Here is a 19,463-nt window from a genome sequence, read left to right as displayed (position 1 = left end):
GATGCCTAATGTGATCCAGGTTTTGAAAAAAAAAAAAAAAAAAAAAAAAAAACCAACAAAAACCAAAAAACCCCAAGGTAACCATATATGTAAATACGAATACGCTTAGAAAAAGATCTGGCTGGATATGCCCCAAAGTGTTTATAGTAGTTACTCTAAAGAGTAATAGCTGAGGGGGAGGGGACTCCCTTTCTAGTTTATACTTTATGTACTTCTGTATTCTCATTTTTTTTCAACAAGCATGTGCTGCTTTTGTAGTCTGTTTTAAAGTCATTTTTTTTAAAAAAAAAACCATAGGTCATAAAAGGAAGGAAAACCTCAGCCTGTTTAATCACTAGGAAGTAGCATAAAAGTTCCCAGTGATCCAAGACGCAGAGACCATCCGAGACACGGGGTGGGAATGATTAATGGCACTTTTTCCTCGTTTTCATTTTCACAAGTGAGGAGGTTTAACACAGCAGAACCAGCCCCAGATTTTCGCGTCTTGTGCTGCGGTTAGGGTAGAAGTCTGCACACTCTCAAAGGGAATGTGGAAAGCCAGGGCCTGACTAATAAAGTGGATGCCCCTAAAAATGAACAAGGTGGCTGTCATCAGGCAGAAAAACAATTCATTGCTATTGGCAATGGAAGTCTGAGAACTGAATGAAAATGTCACATATTGGGGGAATCATAAGTGTGGGACAGGCTGTTAGGAATCCGGCAGTCCAGGAAAGGAAGTGAGTGTCCTGGTCCTGCAGCAACCCCCCACCCCCATTTCTCCCGAGAGCCTATTCTCCTGGTGTGGCTTCCTCTGGCTACATCACCGAGCCACAACCACTAGTGACACTCCCTTGCTCTTCTGCAGCACTGTGGAGTTTACAAAAAGTTTTCACGCATATATGACCCACTTAATTCTCACAACAGCCCTGCAAAGTCTGGTATCCTGAGGATTTCTGGGTTGGGGACCAAGAGACGAAGGTTTAACAAGACCAAGTGCCTTGCCCAAGGTCACTGAGCTAGCTGGTCAGTGGCAGAGCCAAAGGCCAAACCCTGTCCATCGGCTCCAGTGTCCGTGCTGGTGCCTAGGGGTTGGCGCTAAGAGTAAGCCTACAATGGGGGCTCTGAGATTCATTCTTACCTTTGAACCCACGTATGCCCATTGGTCCTGTGGCTCCCATCTTCCCCTCGTCGCCCTTGGGGCCTGGCAGTCCTGGGGTGCCTCTCTCCCCTGGCAGCCCTGGGAAGACATAGGGCAGGTTGTGGAGCGTCAGACTCAGAACCGGAAGGGCCTCTAAGGGTCATCATCTGGCCCAGCAGTCAACCTCAACCATGTGTCCTCCTGCAGCTTTTCCTTCTTGATTCTTCTCAGTCAACCTAAAGAAGGTTCTTGACCTTCTCAGTTAACTGCTGCGAAAGCAGTGTCCGAAAGGTCAGCACAAAACTTCCCCACCGGTACCCTTTATCAGTTAGGCTGGACCCGCCACCCCCCCAAAGGTGAGTGATGGCAGTGGTGCCCACTCCATTTGGGAGATGTCCCTTTACCTCTAGCTATGCTGGAGATTTATATTCGGCAAACATTTGAAAACAATTTTTTTGAGTCTTTTCTATGTGTCAGACACCATTCTGGATTCTTCTCATAAAGGATCCCACTTTATCCTCACAATAAACTGAGGTATTATTTCACCTATGGTACACACGGGGAAACTAAGGCCCAGAGAGGTTAAGTAACCTGCCCACGGTCACGCAGCAGAGGGTGCTGCTGGGGGCAGGATCGGAGCCCTGGCCTTCCTGAACTGAAAGCCTGTGGTCAGTCAGCTTCATCTCACGCTGGATGAAAAGTGCTTACTGGTATTTAGGGCAGAAGGAAGATGAGACTTCATCCTCTTTAAGGAAAAAACCCATGAAGATCCTTTCCCTGCTGTACATCCAGGGAGGTAGAGCAAAGGGGGTCATAGGCTGAGGAGGAGGGAGAAAGTCAGCAAGGCCAGTAAATGAGATGGGTGACCGGTGCCAGAACAGGCCCCAGGGCTTGTGGCCACGAGGCCCTGTGGCCATCGCCTGCATGTCACCACGGAGAGCCAGAATCAACAAATGCTTTCACCCAGTGAGAGCCCTGCGCCCCCAGAGGCCTGACCTAAGCCCAGAGTTATCTCTGTAAAGCAGAGAACTCTTAATTAACTGATTACTTGTTCTTTCCTGCTTTGAATGTGAGTTGGCTTTCTCTGGTCTTTTTCCGTGACTTGGAAAAACCTGTCTTCCAGTAATTATTTCTCCAGAGCTAACATCAAATGTCTGGAAGAGGACGATGGGCCCCAGAGGATGGTGGGACCAAGGAGAAGGGAGGATTGGTTTCTTTTTTTCCTCCCTAATGCAGGGTACCTGTTTGGAGTCCAAGTGCCCCGTTGCCACAGAATTCTAAATCTGTATGAGATATGCCCAGAACTCCCCATCGTATAATTTAATAAGGCAGAAAAAGAGCTTTCGCAGCCCTGCGAGTGTCTAGGCATCCTCAGTTCTGAATTTGGGGAGTTCCTGGGGCGGGGAGCCAAGGGGGGTGGCCAGGCCATGAGCTCTCCTCCTGCTAGCGTCTGCCCACTCTCCTGTTTGCAACCTCCTTAGGATTTAGGAAGGGGGTGGTTTAGAGATATAACTCCTGACATAAACAGACATCTCTCCCCAAATAAACTTCCCCCTTTCTTACATCATTTAGAAGGCTCCGCACTCTCTTAGAAAAATGCTGCTCACAGCAGAGGCTCAGAAGGGAACAGACTGGGATCAAAGTCTGATAAAGCAGCAGAAGAGGAACTTCCGAGACAGTGAATCTAAGAAGAACACACTCTTTCCAGAAGGCTGCAAGCTCCCCTGCCCACCAGCCACCGGATCTTCAGAGCTGTCTATAGTGTGTTCACTGATCTGGGCAGAATCAGCAAGGAGGAGGGAGCATCAGGTGTCTGGTGACTCCGGAAACGCTGCAGAGGAGCGACCTACTTGCAGAACACGTTCCATTCCTTCTGACCCTGATCCTATGAACCCTGACCCCTGAGGTGGGAAGTAGGCCTCAGGGAGCAAGGAGCCCCTCATGCATCCTCTTCCTTCTGATCCTGGTACTTTACAAGAAGAAGTATTTGCTCCATCCTTTTATTATACAAACAACCAATCGGTCTCTTGACAGAACAAGGCGTTTGAAGCTGGGCGGATTGGGCACCCTCCCAGGGAGAAAGTAGGGGGTCAGAGATGGATTGGGGGCACCCTCTCCTTCTTGGTATGTCCAGGTTCCTCCCGGGTCCTCCCAATTACCTCGAAGTCCAGGTAATCCAGGGATCCCAGGCTCGCCTTCCTTCCCTTCATCTCCTGGATCACCTTTGGGGCCCGGTGGTCCTGAAAGGGTTACAAATGGCACCAAGGTTAGAAGGTAGCTTTCTGGAATGGGCTGCCTGTAGAGGAAACAAAAACTCCCTCTTAAAGACGGGAAGGGTCAGCATTGATGCTTTGGAAGCATGTAGGGCTCCACCTAGCCCAGCCTTGTATGTATGGGAGAATCAGGGAAAGCTTTCTGGAAGAAGTAATCTCCAAAGTGGAAGTCAAGGAAGAACAGAAGGCAGCTAAGGCAAGGGAGGATGGAAGTGTGTTACGGACTGATTATCTCTGATTCTCCATCTCCCCCACCCCCCGCCAACAAATGCACGTGCTGAAGCCCTAATTCTCAGTGGGATGGTATTTGGAGGTGGTGCCTTTGGAAGTGAACAGGTTTAGATGAGCTCATGAGGATAGGGCTCCCGGTATGAGGCACCAGACAGTCCTCTTGCTCCCTCCCTCATCATGCTTGGGTGCTCTTTCTCCCTCTCCCTCTCCCTCTCCCTGTGCCATGAGAGGACACAGCAAGAAAGTGGCCATCTGCAAGCCAGGAAGAGAGCTCTCCTCAGAACCCAACCATGCCGCACCCTGATCTCAGACTTCCAGCCTGAGGAACTGTGAGAAATAAATGCCTGCTGCGTAAGCTGCCCAGTCCGTGGGCATTTTATTACAGTGGCCTGGACTGAGACAGAACGAAAAGCAGAGCTCCAGGCAGAGGGAACAATCCCTACAAGAGCTTAAAGAAAGAGGTATGGGAGCCACAGTAGGATTAGAACCGGGGGGGCAGGGATCCCTGGGTGGCGCAGTGGTTTAGCGCCTGTCTTTGGCCCAGGGCGCGATCCTGGAGACCCGGGATCGAATCCCACATCGGGCTCCCGGTGCATGGAGCCTGCTTCTCCCTCTGCCTGTGTCTCTGCCTCTCTCTCTCTCTCTGTGACTATCATAAATAAATAAAAATTAAAAAAAAAAAAAAAAAAAAAAAAAAAAAAAAAAAGAACCGGGGGGGCACATGATAGGATGAGAAGGGTGAGGAAGCGGGGGGTCTTAGAGGCCTGGCCTAACTGCTCTACTTGATCCTGAGGGCACCTGAAGCCACAGCAGGGCCTAAAGAAAACAAGAGTGTGATCAGAGCAGCACACGAGGAAGAGGGCTCAGGCTGCTATATTGGAAAATGGCTCAGGATGGGAGGGAAAGCAAAGGCAGGGAGGCCATGTGGAGGCTGCACTCCAGATGGGAGCCCTGAATTAGGGCAGTGGTCATCTGGAGGGATGTGAGCAGCTGTTTGGAGGTAGGACAGACAGACCTTGGCTGAACACAGGTGAAGGTAGGGGAGAAGACCAGGATCAGGTTCAGATTTCGGGCTTGAGCACCTGAGGGGAAGAAGGGGCGTCTAATTGCTCCCAGGCTGGGCTTTCTTCCAGAGCCAGGCTCCACCATGGGATTCCAGCATATGTGACTGGATTCAGTCCCCACAAGGCTGGGTGTTGAAGTTACTTGTCTGAGGCCACACAGTCAGGTAATGAGGAAAGGAGTCCAGGTTCCGACTCTGGTCTGTCTGGCCCCATCCCCTCTGCCTCACTTGTCACACTAGATGGCTCACCGTTCCCAGAATACAGTTAGACCTTCCTGCCCCCCAGTCAATCTCCCATGTTGTCCTGTCCCCACCTCCACCCCAAGTGGCTCATGGCTGCCCTCCTGGCCAGAGCTTCTCTGGACCAGCACTCCTGCCAAGGGTGGACACAGCCCATCTGAACAGACGTACGTGGTGCCCTTTGACATTTATCTGGCACCGCTTTGTCCTGGACTCCTAGGTGTATGTGTTCTCTCTTCCCTAACAAAATTGCTGTCCCAGCTGGGAAGATCCAGACTCCAAGCTCCCCACTCCTGCTGCCTTGTGACAGAAAAAGACCGAGGAAAATACCAAAACCATATTGTAGTGAATTAAAAGAGTGTCCTTTCAAAATTCATGTCCACTTGTGACCTTATTTGGAAATACGGTCATTTGCAGATGGAATTGGTTAAGAGGGGGTGATCCTAGAGCGGGGTGGCCGGTGTTCTTATAAGACGATAAAGCACAGACAGACACACAGGGAAAATGCTATGTGACAAGCGAGGCAGAGTGTCTACAAGCCACGGTATGCCAAGGATTGTCAGCAACCATCAGAAGTTAGGACGAGGCCAAGAATTGTCTCCTAGAGCTTACAGAGGGAACATGACCCCGTGGACACCTTGACTTCAGACTTCCAGCCTCCAGAACTGTGAGAGAATCAATTTCTGTTGTTTTAAGCCAATCAATTTGTGGTCCTTTGTTATGGCAGCCCTAGGAAACCAAAACATGTACACTCACAGCATAGCAGCGATGGATTGCACAATAAATATTTGATGAATGAATGAGATCAGAGGGTGTTAATACATACAAAACAACCGGGCAGCCAAGACCGAGATGTACTGATACATTCCAAAAGTTGGCACCGTCCTCAGACCCTAACCCAAGCTGACAGCTGAGTAATGATTCAGTGGCACATACACAGGGAAAAATCAGTCAACAATTTAAAAATGCATGCGTTACACACAATCATTTAAAGGGGACCGGGTTCTGTGGCCATGTTCCTCTCTTCTATGAAGAAAAGCAAAGTGAGACTGATCATGTTGACCCCAGTTTTCAGACGACTGCACTAAGAGCCAGAAACTGCTTAGAACACAGCTCAGGTTCCACGGCAAAGGAAAGGCTTGGTGGAAGGAGCCGGGGAGCTTTCCACTCCCATTCCAGCCATCTCGGCAGCTCGGCAAACAGGGCTGCCTGGATGTCTGCACTCCACGAGCTGTCCCTGGGAAGAGCCTCCTTCTCCCTGTGCCCAGGACACTCCCTTCCTTGTCCCTCTTCACTGTCCCATCCTCCTCACGTGGAACTCGGTGCATCCAGCCTGGAGGGAGTCTAGGAGGCAATGAACTGAACACTCCAATTTGTTCTATTTGCTCTCCTATGACTCAATGTATGGATCTTCCCAAGAGTAATTCTCACAAAGGGAGGATGTTGCCCAGGGAATGACCCTGGTGGTGGTGCCTCAGGGTGGCGGATATCATTTGGAAGGTAGGGGTTGAGTATGGCTATGGAGTGTCTTGGGTTCAGGTCCTGGTTCTAGAAATTCTAAGTTAAAGTTCCTTCCCCAGACATTTGAGGAGTAAGTGATTACGTGGCATGCTGGATATAAAGGGGCTGGGTAACTTTTGAGTGGGCAAAGCCATCCTGACCATCTATCCCCCCACTTTCATAATGCTTCATCAGAACTATTCCAAGATCACCACGCACAGCCATGCTGAGCTGCCTGTGAAATCACCTTGCCAAGCTTGGCTGGCTCATTCAGGGAGAGGCAGGTCTGAAGACATCCTATACGTGGGTATAGTTTTTAAGACACAGATAAGTGGTTATTGGGGGGGCTTTACTGGAGATGAACTGGGAGGATGTTGGGGTAGACAACATGGTAGAGGTGGGTGCTGATTTCCAAGCCTTAGTCATGCCCTTAGATGGAACTGGCCCTGCAGACTTAGGAGGACCTAAAACGTGGCCAGTGTGAGTCTCACGGGGCCGGGCTCCAACTTAGGAGCTCCAGCTACTGAGCGCTTCTTCAAATCACTGCTGCCTGTGGGTCATGTGCCCTTGAGGGTCTGACTTTTTTATCATTTCCCCTGGAATCTGGGCCAAAAGTCTTGAGCTTGCATTAACTCCTCCCTTTTCTCTGTCCCCCATGCCCCCTTACTTACCAAAGCTCATCATCGAGGTGATTCTTTCTCCTGTCATGTCTCTGCCTCGTTCCTCACGGCTCCCATGCTCATTGAGGTCTTGCTCCCAGTCTCTTTAAAGATCTCCTTGTCTGCGGTCTCTCTAAAACCCATTGTGCACATGGCTGCCCCATTAATCTCGTCAGAATCTAGAGACCTCACAGCCTCTGAGATCCTTCATAGCACAATGGGCCAACACCCCTCTATCGGAGACCCCTGCAGATCATCCCCCATCTGACCCCTTCTGCAAACTCACAGTCGGATACTTCTGGAAATAAGCCCTCCTTTACCTCGACAAAAACATTATCCTGTATTCCCAAACATCCATCAAATCTCTTCCTTTCCAAGAGCCCTGTCCCCTACAGGCCTGATGCTTACCTCCACACACACCGTTCTGACCTCTCAGGGTATCTGAGCAGAGCCCCCAAATCTCAGAGCTGGAAGGCCCCTCAGACATAACCATGCACCAAGTCCTCATGGGAGCACCCCTGAACCCGGGCAGGCCACCTTGGGAGCTACTCATGGGGCCTTGTCATTCATCTTGTGTTGCAGCAGTCCCCAAAGAGGACAGGCCTGTCCGTAGGGCCGGAACCCCACCTTCTGTGGCCCTGTGCCTCACACGGCACCTGGCACATCGTAGAGATTCTACGAATGACTTGTGGGCACTTGTAGAAGCCGTCATGGTACCAGCAGTCCTAATGGGACCCAGCTGAGCTTTTTAAGATCTTGACTCTTTATATTGTGACTTGTGACTCGCTCATCTTTTCTGTCACTAGAGCAGGCCAGAGCATGGAGGCGGTCTGGGACAAGGAGAAGCAGGGTCTTTTCTCCTCAACTGTGAAAACAGGTCCAGAGCCCTCATCTACTCCGCTTCTAGTCTGGGGTGCCAGCTTCTCTTTTGGCCCATGTTCTACATGGAAGCTGGGGAGAAGGAAGAGGAGGATAGAGAGAACCCTGCACCCTGTGCCCAGCCTCCCCCCACACTGTCCCCAGTGCGGCTCTGCCCCCAAGGGGGCTGCCCATGAACTGTGCCAGCTGGAAACATATCCTGAACAGGATGAAGGATATATGACTGAATATTTGGGAGAAATACCAGGGTTCTTCTGGGGACCAGCCAACAGGGAGGGAGAAGCAATCCGTTCTCTCTTCCTGGATCCTGGAATGAGTGATGGGGTGGAGGACCTGCCTGTGCTGGAATCAGGACAGGGACAGCTGATGAACTGGGCCTGAAGCCAGCAGAACAGCAACCAAAATCGTAATATAAATACCACCTCCTGCACCACGCTAATCCAAGGGCGGCTGACCAAGGTGGAGTCCCTCAATTAACTACCCTACTTCCACCCTCAACGTCACCGGGGCACTGGGCTGCTAGTTTTACCTCTACAGTTTTGCACGCTCTCCCATGTCCTTCGCTATGTGTGTGGGGCAGAGACTGTCAGCTGTGTTTCCCAGCCCTGGGGACACTTGATCCAGAGGCATAAGGGGCTGTCTCCAGCTCCCGCCCAACCTGCCGGGGTGGCTTTCCTCTGGGCCTCCTGGGCTAAGGGGTGGTGGGCCAGGCTGGGTGGCACTGCTAGTGCTCAGGGCCTTCCGAGCAGGGAGGCCGATGCAGAAGGCCACCAGACAGACTGCCGTCCAGCCCACCTAGGGAGCAGCCACCCGGGCTGTGCTTCCTAGTCCTCAGTGAGGTACAAACACTAGTTACATATGGCCCAGTTCACAGAGACACTTGACGCTTCCAACATGTCCCTGTGCACTAGAGGCCAGAGTTGGAGCCCAGGCCCCAAGGCCTCGCTCCATCACGTCATCCCTCTGTAAACACGGCTGGGCTCTCTACTACATGGTATGTTTTCTTGAAAAAGCAGCTCACAGGTAAGTCTGCTCTGCCAACTCGTTGTCATGAATTGAGAGATGTATTTTTGAGACCCAGCTGGGTCCCTGGCTTGGGATTTGAGTCACCTCCCTCTCTGGGCCTCACATCCTCAACTGTAAGGCAAGAAGAGAGGACTAGCTGATTGCAGAGCCTATTACTACTGTGATTCTATAACCATCCATCTAGCAAACAGGCCATCTGAATATGGCAGAGAGTCCTGCCTTCCTGCCTGGTTCACTCCTTCCCCCTCCTGGAGGCCTCCCCTTTCTGGTTATTTCCCTCCTCCTGGTATGCCCTCCTTCATCTGGTTCTCTCTCCCTTCCTGATACGCCTCCTTTCTCTGGTTATCTTTCTCCCTCCTGGATGCCTTCTCTCTCTGATCATCTAAGTTCTCTGCTTCCAAACCACAGACAGATTTCAACGGATGTGATTAATACTGAAAATCCAAAGCGGAAAACAGAAAGTACTGCTGGGGGTGTACATAAAAGACAAACCAGAGACAAAATTCATAGAAAACTGTGTAACGAAGTGAGAGAATGAAAACCATTTGGGGTCAAGCTCCAGAATAACATAAATAAGGTCATGTTTGAAAAATACACATAGTTGAGTATTTTTGGATTCTGCACCAGCCAAGGGCAAAGAGTGGAAGAGTGTGAGTATATGTGTGAGTGTGAATGTGGGTGCATGTGTGTGTTTAAAGGCTAAGAGAGGAACTGGACAAAGTTAGGGCAGAAAGGCCATTCCAGAGAGCAGTGCGGAAATGCACAGAAGCTTAGCTGGTAAACCATCTCTTATCCAAAAGCCAGGGTAGAGTTTTGTCTCATTAGAGTTGAATGGTAATTACATCAGATATGTCCAACAGAATCCTCGGGAATCATCCCAGTTGGGTCCCTGGCAACCATGAGAGAAGGAGATGGGGAAGGGAGGTGCCCAGTGCGGTGGTGATTCTGGGAGCCAGAGGGACTGAGGGGCGTTCATATCCAAAGTACAGTGGCCCATCATGAACCTGAAGCTTGAGGACTGGAAGGCAGGCCTGGGCAGCATTGACACGAAACTTCCAGTTCCAGGGAACAGAGTGTGAATCTTTTGGCAAGATTCTTTGGTAAGAACCTTTTGGTAATCTTTGGTAATGACCAAAGAAAGACTACTTGGAGAATCCCACTGGAAGAAACTTCACAAATGAATGCCCAGAGCAGCTTCAGTTCAAGCCAAGGAGAGCGCACTTGCAAATTATAGAAGCAAGGCAGGATGTGAAATCTCAGAGAGGCCCAGGAGGAGGCACCAGCCAGAGGCCTGGTGACCTCTGCTGACTGCAAGAGGAAGGAAGAGGGAAGGGGCTACCCCCAAGGACCCTCCAAATGGAGTCCAAGGGATCCCCCCCCTCTTCTCCCTTCATTGCTCAGAGCTGGCAACTTTCCACCCTAGAAATCAGGATGGTCAGGTGACAAGAACATGGTTTCTGAACCAGGAAGACCTATATTCACACCTTGACTTGGCTACTTGCCAATTGTGTAAGAAACAGTGAGAAAGTTATTCGAGTTTCTCATCTATAAAATAGGGACAATCATACTGTTTGGCAGGATGTGAGGAGGAGTAGTCTTTTGATGTCTATTGAGAGAATTAATGTCAACACAGCATCTGGCTCAGAGTGGGTCATAATTCAGTAGAGTTGCTATTATCAGTAACTACCTGACCGACTGCTATGGGCAGAGGAGACCAAAGAAAAGAGAAGATGGGAAAACGTAAAATCCCAGGGGTGTGGATCTAGAAGAATGAATTCTACCTCCTGTCTCCCTTTGATTTCTGCGAAGTGAAAGCCCGAGTGACCCAGGAGAAGAAAACCAATATTCTGACTGCTTAGGTTGAAGATCTAACATTGCTTCACAAACATTTATGGGATCCTAGTTATGTGCACTGGACTGTCAGGTGTTGGGGGGAGCAGGGTGGGGCACAGGAGGGCGGTCTGGGGTGTAGTGCACCGGGCAGTGGGTTCAGTATCCTGGCCTGATCGTTGAATTATACACTTCAATGGGCGAATGCCGCAGCATGTAAATTAAACCTTATTAAAACTGTTTGAAAACAGAAAATCCTGGGTCAGATCATTACCAGCTGCATGGCCTTGTGTAAATCAGGCATTTCCTCTGGGAGCCTCACTTGTTTTTCTGCAGGAGACCTACCCTGCCCCCAATAACAAAGTCTGCCTTCAACCAACCTCACAGTCAGTCATAGGGACCCACTCTAAAGTGAAATGATGTACCCCAAAGCAGTCTGTGGACTGGAAAGTACTATGCAAATGGAAGGCTCCATCATTACTCTTTTCTGCCCTGAAAAGAATGGAGAAGCTCAGAGGAGGGAGACTTCAGTGAGCTAGAGGGGCCAGTGCGGTTCTTGCAGGAGGTTGGTTTGAGTGAGATCTGAAGGATCTGGGGATCTGGATGATAATGAGGAAAAGGAAGGAGGAGGCACCAGTAGGAGCGATAGCTAGAGCAAAGGATGGCAGTGGGAAGGGCGGGCTATGTCTCTGGGGCAGTGACGAGACGTGTCCCACTGGACTGGATGCTTCTCACAGGGCAGGGGGATGGAAACTGGCTGTTTATGGACAATACACCACCTACAGAATTAGACAAATAAAAGTTACTAGAACATTCCATGTTTCTGGTTTCTTGTGAAAAATGGAAAGACTTTGTGTATGTCAGGTCCATATTTCAGCCTGGCAGAAATCGAGTGGACCTGCCATAAGCCGCTACTACTCCTCTGACACTAAGATCACTTTACTCATTGACATTGCTCGACTTGCTCCTACAGACGGTTCCATTTGTAACCTCGGGGAGCAGGGAACAGTCAGAGAAAAAGTCAGGGAAGACAGGTGGGGGTCGGGTGTGCAATAGCACACCAGCTCTGGGATCAGAGCAGCTTGGGTCCAAATCCTGGCCCCACCACCTCCTAGTGTGAGGCTGTGAGCAGCTTCCTGAATCAGTGCTCTCACTGCTATTTTTAAAAGACATCATCCGGCCATAGCTACATTTGCAGTGAACAAGCATTAGGTATAGCATTTTCTAATCACTATGCTGTACACCTGAAGCTAATGTGACATTGTGTGTCGACTATACGTCATTAAAAATTTAAAAATAAAAGACATCGTACGAGGCATGCTTCTTAAGAGGCACAGTACCTGACAGGCGGAGTCCACCGTGGTATTATTATTATTATTATTATTATTATTATTATTACCTACTGCCTAAGGAGTATTTATTGAATCTGGCAGAAACTGGCGAGCCATGGTGGGGTGCTGAGCAGGAGGGTGATGTGGGAAATGTGCATTTCACGATAGGTGCCCCTGACAGTGATGTGCAGGGCAGACGGTAGGTAGCAGGAAGGGGTGAGGGAGAAGGGAGGGGGGGACCAGTTAGGTGTGGAAAAGAGAGAAGCTGGCTCTAAAGGCTCTAGAGTTCATAGGCCTGGGGCAAGAGTGCCAATGGAGGCTTACACATTTTTGCCATTATTTTTAAGAGTTAGTTATACATGCAGCTAAGAAACTGTTAAATAAAATATGTTCTTGGGCGGCCCGGGGGGCTCAGCAGTTTAGCGCTGCCTTCAGCCCAGGGCTTGATCCTGGGGTCCTAGGATCAAGTCCCACATCAGGCTCCCTGCATGGAGCCTGCTTCTCCCTCTGCCTGTGTCTCTGCCTCTCTCTCTCTGTGTGTATTCTCATGAATAAATAAATAAAATCTAAAAAAAAAAAAGAAAATATGTTCTTCTGTGTGGATGCATATAGTTCACAACAGCCGCGAAGGTCAAGTTCAAATTTGGGATTCTCCAATTCATTGTAGCTCTAGCATCAGGCCTGTGGCCAGACCCCTCTGCTCTTTCCACAGCCAGAAATGCTGGGAGGCTCCCGCTGGTACACCCAAGCTCTGACTACCCGGCCCCCCGTTAGCCACCCTTGGGCATTCTTATGCCTGGGGGGGTGTGGACCCCGAGTGTCCTCTCTGGGAGGTAGAAGGGAGGTTAGGTCCTCCAGGGGAGAGACCTGCACAGGCTGGGGAATGGGCACAGGCCATTTGGGCAGAAACTTCCAGGGTCCCCTAGGGCACGATCTAGCGGAGGCATTGGAGTGTTCCCAATGGCAGGTGGATTGAGGGAGCAGCAGGGGGCTCCCGAGCCCTTGGGGCAGAGGGAGGGGTCCCCAGGAAGAGGGGCCTAACAGGTGGGGCGGGGGCAGGCGGCTACCTTTGGCGAGGGAGATGTTCCTCAGCGCGATGGAATGCTCCCAGTCCTTGAGGCGCAGGTCCTCGGTGACCGTGTTGAGCACGGCCAGCTCCTGCTTGAGCTGCAGCTCCATGCCCATGTGCACCAGCCGCATGCGGCGCGCGTCCTCGCTGGCGTTGCTCACCAGCACCTGCAGGTCCTGCAGCCGCGTGCTGTGCAGGGCCACGTCGTAGGACAGGCTGTGGTTGAGGCCGCGCAGCGCGCCGCCCACGTCGGCCAGCTCCTCGCCCAGGCCGCCCACCCTGCGCGCCAGCCCGTCGAGCAGGCCTGCGTGGCGCCGCAGCAGCAGCTGGGTGCGGTTGCTCTCTACCTGCAGCTGGTAGAGCTCCAGCTGCGCCGCGTCGCTCTGCTGGCCCGTGCGGTCGCGCAGCAGGGCCACCGCCTGCTCGGCCTGCGCCGCCTGCGCCTGCAGCCCCCACAGCGCGCCCTCCAGCCGCTGCACCGCCCCCGCCAGCGCCAGCAGCGAGTCCGACTGGTTCTGCAGCGCGTCCTGCACCTTCCACACCTGCTCCGTCAGGTCCGCCTGCAGCGGAGCCTGCAGCAGCCGCAGCTGCAAGTCCCGGAAGCTCTCGTTCAGCCGATTCACGTTCCGAGTCAGCGCCTTCAGGTCGTCGGGGGAGCTCCGGGGCCTGGACACTGCGGAGGGGGGAGGGGAGAGATGAGCTCCGCGGGGCAGGTGCCCCGGGCCCAAGAGGCAGGCCCCGCCACAGCCTGGCGTGCAGGAGGTGCTCAATAAACGACAGATGAAGGGAAATTAGAGGGTGACTTTGTTTGAGTGCCCTGGTAGATCCCGGGCACTGCGCTAAGTCGGTGGTCCCCAAACTTGGCTGCCCGTTAGACTCACCTGCTCACGTGTCCCGCCCACAAAAATTCTGATTTTCTTTCCTTTTTTTTTTTCAAATAAATTTATTTTTTATTGGCGTTCGACTTGTCAACATACAGAATAGCACCCAGTGCTCATCCTGTCAAGTGCCCCCCTCGGTGCCCGCCACCCAGTCACCCCCACCTCCTGCCCTCCTCCCCTTCCACCACCCCTAGTTCGTTTCCCAGAGTTAGGAGTCTTCCATGTTCTGTCTCCCTCTGATTGAACTGGTCTGGGGTGTGGCGTTCTTAAAAGAGCCCAAGATAATTCTAAGGGGCAGGGTAGTTGTACTCATCTAACCATCATGCATGAGGTCTATCCATATGGCATTGTCATTTCTGTATGTTGAAGATGACTGGCTATCAGCAGTTGCACCTGTAGCCCTAAGATATTGAGGGCTAGCCTCTCAAGGCTGGGAGGCAGGCACCATCATTAACCCCCCTTTAGGGTGAGAGCTGTTGAAGTCACCCAAGGTAGCACAGCAAGGAAGCTCAGAAGCCAGGATTCCAACACACAGGCCTGGCTTGCTCCACAAGTGGGGTGCTTCCCTATAAGGCTGCTCCAGAATTGTTTGAAGAAACCATGCCAGCAGCAGACTCAGCCAGGCTCGAGGTAACACTCCCAGCTTCCTGATGCCAGGGTCCCACCCCACCCCCCACAACCCCCTTATTGGGGAGAGAGTCCCTCTGGGCAGGTACAGATGCTTTTATATACTCCCTACTCGGCCCCCTCCAACACTTTTTCTTAATCCTCTAATTCCTTCCTCAAGCAAACAACCCATCTCAGTGACTTCACCCTTTCTCCTTAGAGAAGTTTCCTTTTCTTGGTTTATAAGCAGCTATTTTACAATACTAAGGGGAGGGATGTGCATCTTAATAATTCTAATCCAGTGTCTCCTGGAAGCTTGTGGGCTGCACTGACTCAAGTACACCACAAACCCTGGTGCTGGGAGTCTTGGGTGCTTGTGATCAGTTTGTTGTGCATTCTCCAGGGCCGTACCCACCTCTGCTCTACACACTAGAGAAATGGAAACAAACTAGTAGTACAAGTGGGACAGAGTCAGAGGTAGAGGTAGATGAGGCACAGGAGGAGCTCTGCCTTAGTAGTCTTGAAATGGGGAGAGCAGGGGCCTTCATCCACAGCCTGTTCGAACAATGAGAAATTGGGATAGGATAACTCTTCCAGAACCTCAGGTTGGGAAGGGGGGCAGATAGCTGTGTGGGTGCTGAAGCCACTGGAAGACCAGCTGCTGCCGTACTTTGTGATGCTTCTGGAGGAGCCAAGTCATTTCAAATTAGATTCAGAGACTCATAGCGCTAGGTGGAGCCTTGAAATCCCCATCTCAGCTTCCTGCTCACCCAGAACTTTAATCTCCAAGAAAATTACATGCCAAGTGGTCACCCAGCCTCTGCTGATACCCGCCTCTCCGCCTTCAATTACTTCTAACTGTTGGAATGTTTTGCATTCTGTTCAGACTGGAGATTTGCCTTCCTGTAGTTTCTATCCACTAATCCTGCCCTTTGGGAGTCATATAGAGCTCGTGAAATATTTTTTCCACAAGACAGCTCTTCACAATTTCAAAATTTCTGGTTGAAAATCTGCATTTCCTGCATCTGTTCTCTCCTGACTAGGTTTTAAACCTCCATACATCCTGGCCACCCTCCCCTGCACATTCTTGAGTGTGTCAACATCCCCCTAGAGGTGGTGTGTGATCCAAGTGTGGTTTTCCAAGATGTGGACAGACTGGGCAGATCATGGTAGCAGGATCATCTCCTTCACTATGGACATGAGACTCCTCATGTGGCTCAAACTGCATTCTGTTTAGCTTCAGCTGGGCTTTTCAGACTTTGGCCATTGGATTTGGTTCTATGCAGTCCTTGGTGAATATTTCCCACAACTTCCAGAAAAAAAAAAACACTGAGGCCAGGAAGAGTATAAGCGAACTGCCTAATGGCATGATTTAGGCCTCCTGGTCTAGTGGTTCATACCACTGCTGCATTGCTCTGGGAGCTTAGCTGAAGAGTTGTCAATAGAAGTAGAGGTTCTGGGGGAATGAATCTGTGACCCAGTCACCACCTAAGTAACCACAGGAACTGTCTGCTGAAGAAATCACCATAGGCCGGGACTCAATTTTAAAACCAGCATGTTTGTCCAATATTCAACCCAGATTGGATGGCAAGTATTAGAGACGGAGCAGTTGGAACACAGCCCGATAATTTAGTGCCAATCCCTGCCCACAATGCCCCTGGAGTTCAAAGAGACACCGCAGCTTATCAGATGCAATAAAGAATGCTCAGAGCTTTGCAAGTTCTGCTTTAAAAACTGGGATTTGTGAGTGACTCAAAGGAACAGGGCAACCTCCTTGCTTTCACCTCCAGGCCTGCCAGTGGCAACATCATGAGGTAGGCAAGCTCCCTTACTCCCGCTCTCTGTGGGCTCCCCACCCCCTGCCCTCCACAGGCGGTACCCATGCCCAACTGGTGCCCTGTGCCCTTGGGGAGCCCTGGCCTTGCCCATCAGCTCCCCTCTCAGAATCTGGCAACTCTTGGGTCCCCTCTCTCAGTCCAGGCAACTGGGCTGACACTAGCCCACACGAAAACGATGGACAGTCGGCTACTCCTTCCCTGAGAGTTCATTTGGGTCTTTTATTATTGTTCATGGCACAACCAGTATTAACATACACCCAAATAAAAGCAAGAAAGAAAAGTCTTCCACAAAGCACACTGGCTCTCTTTCTCTTGCTCCATCCATACACATCCCCAATCTTTACAGTTTGATTTCTGAGTTGCTTGTTTTTCCCCCCTAATATGACTATTTCATAAGCATGTTCTAATCCTTCTCTCTGTCTTTTACAATTATAACTTGGGGTGGTCCCGTAGCATCCATCAAAGGGATGTGTTGTAATTTACCCATTCTCTTACCGTTGAATTTTTTTTTCTATCGTAGACCATAAAGGCAGAAAGGTCTCTCCTTGTCTTGAAAATATTCCTAACAATAAGTTCCCAGAAGTTGGATTAGGGAATCAAAGGGTATAAACATTTTTGTGATTCTAAAAAACTCCAGCCAAATAAATTCCCCCAAAGTGATGTCTATTTATATGCACACTTATAGATGTTCTAGTGTGCCAGGTTAAACAGACCAGATAGTGCAACAAGTGCCACAGTCCTCATATTGTTAATGTCGCAGATATAAGACAGTACCTTGTCATTTTTTAATGTTAATATATGTGCATTTTAGAAGTGGCCTTTTCAAGGTAATGCATTAGCTCGAAGGAATGGTTTTGGCATATTAGGTACCCAGGCTAATCAGAACAGAAATTATTTGGAGGAGTAAAGAGTCTCTGGGCATCAAATCATGCTGTATAAGCCCAGAGCAACTTCCCTTTCTTCGGGAATCACTTACCCACCCCAAAAATGAATTATCTCCTTCCAACAGTCACAGTATGTTCTCAGCCCACACCACCACCACCACCCACCCTCTTCCCCCATTTAATTCCTTCCAGATGTTTGTTGTCCTCAACAGGGAACAATTCTTCCTTGAGTGTGACTCTCCTAATTCATGTTTATGCAAACAGTTCATTTATCTCTCTGCGTGGCATATTTTCTTTTAATGTGCTTTCATTATTCTTCAACTTTTATACTTCCACAAAGGGGACGAGAAATCAGAGAGTAACAATAATCACTGGCATTTCCCGAGGACTTGCTATGTGCTTGCAATATTCTAAGGGCTTTTCACATGAACACAATCACTTACCGGCCCTATGAGATAAGTACTACTATGACCCCATATTCTGAACGAGGAACCCGAGGCACACAGAGATTAAGTAATTCATGGGGTCACACAGCCAGTAAAGGGAGGAGACTGACTTTGAGCCCTTGGAGTGTGGTTCTAGGGCTCCTGGCTCTTGGCTACTCTGCAATACCGCTAAAGGATAGAAGGCACAGAACAATTTTTTTTTTTTTTTTTAACAGAGACATGCAGATATGGAATAAACTCTGAAGGTGGTGAGCTCCCCATCATAAACCCAGGCCGGAGTCAGGGTGCTCGGCAGGAATCATGTAGGCATTCAAATTTGGATTCTGATTCAGTATTGAGTGCTGAGTCTTAATTACGTGTAACTGCATGTGATTCTGTAATAATATATGATGAATGCATTAGGGTCTGCCTCAGGCTGTGCCCGGGGCTGGGAGGCTTGCTCACACACCTCTCCTGCAGCCCTCTTACCTGAGCAGCAATTGAACCTTGCCTTCCCACCCACACCTGGGCCTCGAGTTAGCCCTCTGACCCATAGTCATCCTTTATATTCATGAAAACAAAAATCACGTGCTGGTTAAGTGAAGATGCTCTGGATGTGACTGACCACGGGGGCTGCCTTCCCCAAATGCATCTGGCACACCTGTAAGGCCAGCAGGGCAGAGGATCCATGTGTGGGGGGGGCGGGGAGGAAAAAAGCTAAGCATTCTGTTTGATGTTTCATGGCCTAAACCTTGGGCAGTGGTGTTCATAACCCTTTATCCTTGTATAAAAGTTCACATCCATCACCTCACTTAATTTCCAACATAATTCTCCTTGGGAGGTAGGCAGGGCAAGTATTCATAATTTCACGTAAGGAGGGGAAAAAAAGAGTCTCAGAGAAGTCAAAAGATTGCCAGAAGTATAAAATACAGATGAATCGGGGTCCTGTGTCCCTTAGTCTAGCAAACCATCCTCTAACACCTTCTGCTGGGATTTTCAGCCACATGTGGAACTACAAAATCTATAAGGGAAAGCAGGGCAGGAGATGACATTTATTAAGCACCTGCTGCATGCCAAACTCAGTTCTTATAAGACACTCTTTCTTCCCGACGAAGTAGGAGTTACTATGCCCATTTTTCAGATAAAGAAGCTAAGGAAGGTAGCAGAACATGAAAGCAGGCTCAGGCTGCTCTGTCTCTGAAACCCTGGGGGCTCTCCCACTTTTCCTCCCTTGCACAAAACAGCATAGGGCATCTGTCCCCCATCTTTCCAAGGGAGCACTGTTGGAGTGCTCCGGCAGGCCACCTGAGCAGAGGCCCTACGCCAGCCCACAAGGCGGGAGGACTAGTTAGTGGCTTGGGAGGGCGCGCAGGGAAGTGGCATCTGAGCAGTCTGAGGGAGGGTGGGCCATGGTGTGGGGGGATGTGGGTTGGGGACAGGTGCTAGAACACTGCTGAATGCCATGCAATTCTCCTGTGGTCCTCCTAAGTCTGCGGGCAGATAGTGTCACCATTTTACAGAAGAAAATACCAACACTAGAGAGATTAAGTAACTGGCACAAGGCCACCCTGCTGCTCGTGGGAGTCCACTCTTCTTCCATTGCACCTTGCA

The 19,463-nt window shown here is 50.2% G+C and overlaps 1 protein-coding gene across 3 annotated transcripts in view; it reads right to left on the bottom strand.

The window, feature by feature from the left end:
* Window positions 1-19,463, bottom strand: part of SCARA5 (scavenger receptor class A member 5) — a 123,565-nt gene that overhangs the window by 35,045 nt on the left and 69,057 nt on the right. For all 3 annotated transcript variants that reach the window (XM_077868731.1, XM_077868729.1, XM_077868730.1), the window contains exons 4-6: window positions 13,217-13,891; window positions 3,277-3,357; window positions 1,118-1,216 (exon numbers count right to left, since the gene is read on the bottom strand). In XM_077868731.1, coding sequence (XP_077724857.1) covers window positions 1,118-1,216; window positions 3,277-3,357; window positions 13,217-13,891 — 855 coding nt within the window. The remainder of the gene's footprint in view (window positions 1-1,117; window positions 1,217-3,276; window positions 3,358-13,216; window positions 13,892-19,463) is intronic.

The sequence above is a fragment of the Canis aureus genome, chromosome 24 (genome assembly GCF_053574225.1).
Source record: "Canis aureus isolate CA01 chromosome 24, VMU_Caureus_v.1.0, whole genome shotgun sequence".
Classification (NCBI taxonomy): domain Eukaryota; kingdom Metazoa; phylum Chordata; class Mammalia; order Carnivora; family Canidae; genus Canis; species Canis aureus.
This window is presented reverse-complemented; position numbering and strand designations above follow the sequence as displayed.